At 39.0% G+C, this 8,363-nt stretch overlaps 1 protein-coding gene across 2 annotated transcripts in view; it reads left to right on the top strand.

Annotated features, from left to right (window-relative positions):
• Positions 1-424: 424 nt before the first annotated feature.
• LOC107678290 (BTB/POZ domain-containing protein kctd15-like) overlaps positions 425-8,363 on the top strand; it is an 11,038-nt gene continuing 3,099 nt past the window's right edge. The window contains exons 1-4 of one of the 2 annotated variants that reach the window (XM_016473509.1): positions 425-598; positions 2,638-2,813; positions 3,845-3,989; positions 6,081-6,386. In XM_016473509.1, coding sequence (XP_016328995.1) covers positions 2,650-2,813; positions 3,845-3,989; positions 6,081-6,386 — 615 coding nt within the window. In that variant the 5' untranslated portion in view covers positions 425-598; positions 2,638-2,649. Of the gene's footprint in view, positions 599-621; positions 903-2,637; positions 2,814-3,844; positions 3,990-6,080; positions 6,387-8,363 lie in introns of those variants that run through there. The other variant, XM_016473507.1, reaches the window with a different exon arrangement.

The raw sequence follows: 8,363 nt of genomic DNA on the forward strand, positions 1-8,363 counted from the left end.
GAGAAACATATTAAACCAAATTAAGAAGATAAATTATGTTAAGCCTGTAAGAAATGTCTGATAAAGAAACATAAATCAAAAAGACTGGGGAAAAAAATAACAGAATTCATAAATCATAATACAGTGTAAGCCTATGTAATGCCGTTTAAAACAAAAGATTGTTTCTCTTTTGCTCGATGCAGGTTAATCAGACATGCACACAGGTAACCTAGTAACCCGTTATCCCCGCGCATGCACATATTGTTCAGACGCGGCAAGTAGATGAATAAATGACGATAAATGCGATTAAAACGCATATATATGCATACTTCCAAAATGTGAATAGCAAGATCAAATGTTGTTCTTGTAACTCGCCCCAGCTCAGGCAGGGTTGAGCTAATTGTAGCCTAATCCTGCCCCGGGGCGTTTGGAGAGCCTTGAGCAAGAATTCTTGTTCAGCTGTCCTCTGTTATTCGGGCTGGAACGCAGTGCCTTCAACGCACTCTCACGCTTCAACAAAAAAGGAGCAATAAAGAAAAAAAGCGAGGCTAAGACACGCCACGATCGATCTCATGTTTTAAATTGGGCTGAAGATACATTTACAGCTGTGTCTTCCAAGGTAAGGACGCAGCCTCGACTGACTCCCCTTTGTAGCTTTTGTGGAAAGTGTCTATAGCAGTCTATGGTCTGTGTTTTAAGCGAGCTTTTAAAGTCACAGCGACCTATATAGCGCTGCGTTTGCACCGGCGTTAGATTTGGCTGGATTCTGAAGGGAATTGTGGCCGGATTCTGTACGAAGAGCTCTTGGAGTGCCGAGAAAATATTACGAAAAAGTTCTTTCTAAAGGACGAGCAACCTTCATCAGAGACAGTCTGCTAGAATCCTCCTCAGATTGCGTCGGACATCCTAAAATGTTTGAAACGGTACGGTGGATTCTGTCAAATTCTCGAATGTTTCTCTAGCGCATCTTTGCATTCGTTCTCGGTGTGTGTCGTGCTTTTGCAGTTTTAGATCAGGGAGGGCTGATTTGAGTATACAACGAGAGGTCAGAGCGCTACTGTATGCCCATTGCGTACAGGAAGTGCGGTACAGAGTTGTAGGGCTATTTTACGCACTCCAGGGACCTGGCGCAGTTTTAGACATCACAAACTATTATTTCTGACTTTGATGTTTGATGTACTCTTTGATTATATCTCATTTTGCACTCACACTCTAAACCTCTGCCGCTTCCGACCTAGTACAACTAATATATATATATATATATATATAACAGAGGACAATTTCGAGACGGACATCACTCAAACTAATGATAACGTGCACTTACTAACTGAGTGAGATGTTGATTCAAACCGCTTTGACGGATTCAGTGTTCATTCATTGAAAGATTCGTCAGGCTGATTTTAAGTTATGAGTCTTTTTGAGTGATTCATGAAAAGAACCGGCTCATAAGAGTCACTTGTTCGTTATGTGACTATGGGCTACTAGTATAATTGTACGTTTGCTTTTCGGATTTTACAAGAAATATATGATTTCTTGTCATTATTTCTCGGAACTCGGTATTTTAATGTCATCAAACGCGATTCAGACGAATGAACACTCACAACTCCGGTAAAATATTATTTATTTAGCCGTGGCGCTGTAGATTCACTGTTTGATTTTTTTAATATTGTGAAAAGTGGGGCAGTTCTACCCAGGCCCAACATCCTATGTGTATATATATACTCCTCATAATATTTCAGTTTTTTTGTCTTTTACAACATATTTTAAAACTTTACTATAGCCAAACCAGTGACCAGTTAAATTTGTGAGATTTGATTTTAAATCTAATGGCTAGACATAAGATACATCATCTTATACAGGAGTAGCCTAAGTCTCTGATGTACACCATGGGCACACATTGCTTCAGGCATTGTGCCTCTGGAAATGGGACTTTAACCATCTGTTTAGGCGGAATTGTTCGTTACTCCAAAGTCCAAACAAGTCGATTCATGCCACAATAGCAGTCAAGCATCATAGTCCCTATGGTTTTAATGTAAAGAGCTGTGATTACTAAGGAGAGGACAATGAGATCAAATATTTTAATGAAGCATCATTTAGAACCTTTACCACGAATTGAAACTTTATTATGATGCAGCATCATTTAGATTTGTATATTTGACCTTGAGGGAGTAAAAGTCTTATTTACTCTCATTTTTGGCTTCAATTCAAAATGTTGATTCATTTGCTCTCAGAAACTTTTAAAGAACTGAAAAGCTGTTGGTGAAGAGGTGTTTTGCGTCTCACACATTCACCCAATATCTTTAATTAGGAGTCTACACTTTTTCCCTCTCTTTCCCTGGAGGTAGACACCTACAGTACTAGGATCCATCCCCCTCTCTCTCGCTGTCCTTCTCTCCCTCTCTCCCTTTCGTGCTGGCTAATAAGCATCACTCCATTTCTCCCCTCCGGTTCTATGAAAAAAGGAGGGGAAAAAAACGGCAGGCAAATTTTCTTAATTAGACTTGTGGTGCTAATTCTTAAGGTAAAAACGCAATTTAAGGGAAGATGTAAAAGTGATCTCCTGCGTGCTTGCAGGCCAGAATCGCACCTTAGATCTCGGAGACTGAAGGGGAGAGGGGAACCAGGAGCTGTTTATTTGATACTGTGCTGTTTGTGCAGGAGGGAAGGAGCATGTCTCGGCTGTCTTTAACCCGGTCCCCAGTGTCTCCTCTGGCCGCTCAGGGCATCCCACTGCCGGCTCAGCTGACTAAAGCAAACGCTCCAGTCCACATTGACGTAGGCGGGCACATGTACACCAGCAGTCTGGCCACCCTCACCAAATACCCAGACTCCAGGTAAGACCAGTTGTGATTTGACGCTGACCGTTTTTGGGGTTTACTATGACTTATGTTGCCGTAAAACTATGTGTCATAGTCGTGTTGAGCTGTCGTGAGAAGTTCATCATTTTCATCATTTTTGCCTTTGTAACAGTTATGTAAGTGCATATTTAAGTGTTAAACTAAGGAATTTACATATAAATAGGGCGATACATTCAAATGCTCTACTTTTAAATGACTTAAAGCTCAGTTTTTTTGTGATCAAAAGCCACTTGTAGAGTCATGCAATTCCTACCTGCTGCATCCATCCCAACCGTAATCTACGGAGGTTAGAGACGTACATGTGTGTGTGTGTGTGTATGTGCAAGATGGGAAAAAAGTGTGAGAGCTTTGCCACAGCTGTTCAGGTTAACAGAGAGCGTGGTTCGCTCTGATTTATTAATGGATATGGAGCGAGAGAGCAACGGGAAGGAGGGAGGAGAGGAAAATGGGGGGAGGGTGAAAAGCAGGCAGCATTTTAATTGCTTTTTGGAGGGAAAAAAAAGAGAGGCTGAGATGAAAAACTAAGATTGCCTAAAGCTATATGGTGAAATTCTAACTGGGGGAACGGCAAGACCATATGAGAAAAGGACCACCCGAGGCACAAAAGGAGGAATTGGTTTTCTTATTAAGTGTTTTGCATCGGTTTCCAGAATGAGAGAGCGAAAGAAAGAATGGAAGAATGAAATAGGATGAGAGAATGAAATAAGAACATTTTGCAAAGATCAAGTCGATTTATCCAAAGAACAGAAATAGCATACGACATAATTCCAAATGCCTGACCCCATTTCAGCAATTAAATCAGGTTAAATAATCAACTTATACGTTTGCCGTTAAACTTATTTCAAATGTAAAATGTGAAGAGAAAGCAGTTTTTAGAGAATATCTTTTACAATGTGACATGATATGAGCAAAATCATTCTTAATGTAGTGTAGTGCTTGCATAGAACTTTTAAAACAAAATGCTTTTTTAAAATGAAAAATCATTGATTTACATTTTTTCCCTCCAGAATCAGTCGCCTGTTCAACGGCACAGAACCGATTGTTTTGGACAGTCTGAAGCAGCATTATTTTATCGACAGAGATGGAGAGATATTCCGCTATATCCTGAGCTACCTGAGAACCATCAAACTGCTTCTTCCTGACGACTTCAAGGTAACGTGCACATACCCAGTGTCTCTTCAGCAGGTCAGAACTTTCATTTAGTTCCTCTTTTAGCATCACGCCAATAGCCTTACGCTATTAAAGGACCCAGACAGAACCTCACAGCAGGTTTATTCAATTTCCATGTGTTTGGAATTATCCTAAGCTTCATGTCTCAAATATCCCTGGATGCTTGTTGAATACTTCGATTATCATTTTCCAAGGTTTCAAACAACTTAACCTGTTTGCTGGCAAAGACATCTTGGCAATTCTTTGCATATTGATACAAAACTTTCCACATTGGCCAAGCACATATATAGCAAAATAAAATAAAATAACAAATAATAACCTAAAAAAAAAAAAAAACTGAATAAAACAGAACCATAAGAGTGGGAAAACTCAATGACTACATGAGCTGGTCACTTGGGTTTGAGGCCTATAAACTTTCACACTTATTACCCTTTCTTTTTCATCCAGAGCCTAAGATGCTGTAAAGAACCACTGGATATTTTCAGATGAAGCTGTACATAAGCGAATGATGCATGTTGTCAGATGGAGCAGCACCTCCTGTGAGAGGTGATGGGATACATTTGATCTCCTCCCAGATGTCTGTTACGTTTGTGAATTCATTAGACTCAACTTATTGACCTAATTGACAACATTTTTGTTCTTCTAGAAGAGTTTGCACTTGAAAACAGTGTAGCGCATCTAGCTTAATTTGTCCATATGGATATGGCCTAAAGACTAAATTCGCTCTTCTGTGGGCTGTTGCTTTTACATTCTCTTTCCCAACAGTGAGTCACAGAAGAAGCCCTGTTAAAACATACCCAGCATTCGCTGCAGACCTGGGAAAGAAGCGCAGCTTGTTTTTCTTTGAATTAGCAAGAGCCCGAAGGCCTAAAGTCTCTGTATCCATGTTGTCAGCACCAGTATGGGCTAAAGAAAGGAACATAGGGAATAAAGAGAGAGAGAAAGAAGAGAGGCTGAGGGAGGGGTGTGGGTAAGAAAACAACTCCTTTTCTTGTGGTAATTGTAAAAGAGCGTTGTGTCTGAGATGGTCGGTGCTATTGTTCTCTGTGGCGTAGCCTGCAGTGGAATGAGTAGTCTTACAGGGTGGGGATGAAGAGCCGGCAGGGTCGAGATCACAGCTATCTCTCACGGCCACGAGGAAATAGGCCATCAGGCGCAGAACCAAAGAATGCTGTCAGGGTTTAGAGCAGAAATGGCTTTCAGGCCTCATGTTTGGGGTCTGAGAGACCCCAAGGCCCTTTTAATATCTCGCAAAACATTAACATTGAAGTATCAGGTTAATGCTTCATGACGTTTCCTAATCTAATGGGAACTGGCAAATTTTGAGCTTGATAACATCCATCAAACTTCCTGCATGACAAAATTTACCTCTATTTGGACTCTCAAGAGCCCAGGTATATTTCAAATAATTTGAAAAATTTTCAGAAAATCTTTTTCCCCAGAAAAGTGTTTTGCTTTAATAATATCAAACCTTAATATCAATATATATATATATAGAGAGAGAGAGAGAGAGAGAGAGTTTATGTATTATTTATATATATAATCTTCACCTTTTTCATCCCCTCCCTATTCATTTTATTAAATAATATATGATATATTATGTATGTTTGGTTTGGTCATATTTAATAGTTGTTTGCTCACTTAGTGGTTTGTTTGTTTGCCCATTCATTCATCCATTTGGTGGTTTGTTTGCTCATTCGTTCGCTCACTTGGTTGTTTGTTTGTGTCCTTGTTCGTTCATTCGCTCAGTGGGTTGTTTTTCAGTCATTTGTTTGTTTGTGCATTTTTGGTCTGCTTGTTCATTCATTCACTCAATAGCTGGTTAATTTTCCCAGTTTGTTCATTCATTAATTTGTCTGTACATTTGTTTGTTTTCTTATTTGTTCATTTGCTCAGTGGGTTGTTGATTTATTTGTTCATTCATTCATGCATTTGTGCATTTTTTTTGTCTGCTTGTTCATTCATATACTCCATGGTTGGGTCTGTTTGTCTGCTCATTCAATCATTTGCTGGATGGGTTGTTTGTTTCTTTCTTTCCGTGCATACATTCACATCCATGTGTTGTTCCTGCAGGAGTTCCAGCTGCTGTACGAGGAGGCTCGGTATTACCAGCTGACGCCCATGGTGAAAGAGCTGGAGCGCTGGAAACAGGACCGGGAGCAGCGGCGGGCGGCTCAGCCTTGTGAGTGCCTGGTGGTGCGGGTGACCCCTGACCTGGGCGAGAGGATTGCCATCAGTGGGGACAAGGCCCTCATAGAGGAGATTTTCCCAGAGACAGGGGATGTAATGTGCAATTCAGTCAATGCCGGCTGGAACCAGGACCCAACCCACGTTATTCGCTTTCCACTAAATGGCTATTGCAGGCTCAACTCTGTGCAGGTACAACAGTCATCGAGTAATACTGAAACAACACTGGATGGTCATCATCACTGACTAATACACTACCGTTTAAAAGTTGGGGGTCAGAAAGATTTTTTAAATATTTTTGAAAGAAGTCTTTTATGCTCATCATGGCTGCATTTATTTGACCAAAAATACAGTAAATATTATTACAATTTGAAATAATTGTTTTCTATTTGATTATATTTTTAAATGTAACTTATTCCTGTGATGGCAAAGCTGAATTTTCAGCAGTTATTATTCCAGTATTTAATGTCACATGATCCTTCAGAAATCATTTTAATATGCTGATTTGCTGCTCAAAAAAACATTTCTTATTATCATCAATGTTGAAAACAGTTGTGCCGCTTCATATTTTTGTGGAAACTGATAGATTTTTTCCAGGAAGCTTTGATAAGTAGAAAGTTTAAAAGAACAGCATTTATTTGAAATATAAATATTTTGTAATAAAATAAATGTCTTTACTGTCACTCATAATTTAATGGATCCTGGCTGAATAAATATATCAGTTCTTTCAAAAAAAAAAAAAAAAATTCTTAATGACCCCAAACTTTTAAACCATAGTACATACTTGGGCGAATCCAGAGAAAACTACAAAATTACAATTATAAGAATGTAATGTTGCAATAAAGCGTATAAGTAAAATATCCAGACACATTATGGTAATGAAGATTTGGGAGGAAAATGTAATTAATTGTCATGAAAATAATGTCACAATGAAAAAATATCTAAATGAAAATATTTTTTCATATATATATATTTGTTATTGTTTTTGGAGTAAATTGTGAGCTGGGCATGTTTTTTTCTTGAGATTCACCTATTTGTGTGTAGTTTTCATCACATTTGACAAGGGTAGTCCAGGCACAATGAACCACAATGCTCAAGTTGGAAATGGAAATGCTGGTTTGAACCTGGACTGCAACATCTAAATCCCAAAAAATGGTCAAAAAGCTCTAAATTAAAATTAATAATTACATTTAAATATTGAAATTACATCATTTTAAATTACTTAAGACTGTCAATCACTTTTGCCATATCAATGAGCCTATTATAAAGCATTTGCTCAAGTTTACAATTTTGACTTGGACTTTGGCTGTGCTGATGTGCCTCGGAGGGAGCTCGACTGCTGCCTGCCAACCAGAAGAGATGTGAGAGGGTGCGAGATGTAGTAGGCAGGTGTGGATGAAGGTGTGGCTTCACATCTGCAGAGGTGCAGTTATTCCCCATGTCATCTTCTCACATACTTCACGATTTGGCTGTTTGAAAGGTGCTAAAATAGACACACATCCTGGCGTACACACAGACACATCCACATACATATGTTTTATAATGTCCGGTACCTTGAATCCTGGAGGCGATGCTAATGTGGGGAATATGTAGTCATGAAACCGAGAAGAGAAGAGAGGGAAATGATATGCATAATTTATTTTTAACTCGTCCTTAAGACAAATCTCTCTGTTTGAAAAAGTGCTCCAACATTTCTGTGCCTGAAGCATTTTAAACACACATGCTACATTTTTAATACTGTACTTTGGTTTCTTTGAACAACCTAAACTGGTTTACGCTACTTTTTTTACACACGCCTAATAGACTTACTGTATAACTAATTAGTGTGTGTCTGATAACACTTATTTTTTCTCCACTTTTGCGCACTTAACTGACTGAATCATGCGGGTGGATTTTTTGAATGTTGAATGTCTTTGTCACACATCTCGGGTGTTCACGAAAACCCACCTATGAAATATGAGAAGATAGATCAGAGAGGACTGACAAGAGGATGAGAGATATGGAAAAAGACAGAGTGAGGGAGCCAGTTTGTTGCCAAGAAATTGTAGCCGTTTACTGTAAGAAAGTTAGTAAGTGATGCAACCATCAGCGCAGTGAGTGTAATGTCAAAATCATAAGCCTTCAGATATCAATGCCTGAATACTTGAGAGGCTTGTGGCACTACAATAT

This window comes from Sinocyclocheilus anshuiensis, unplaced genomic scaffold (assembly GCF_001515605.1).
Source record: "Sinocyclocheilus anshuiensis isolate Anshui unplaced genomic scaffold, SAMN03320099.WGS_v1.1 scaffold1318, whole genome shotgun sequence".
Classification (NCBI taxonomy): domain Eukaryota; kingdom Metazoa; phylum Chordata; class Actinopteri; order Cypriniformes; family Cyprinidae; genus Sinocyclocheilus; species Sinocyclocheilus anshuiensis.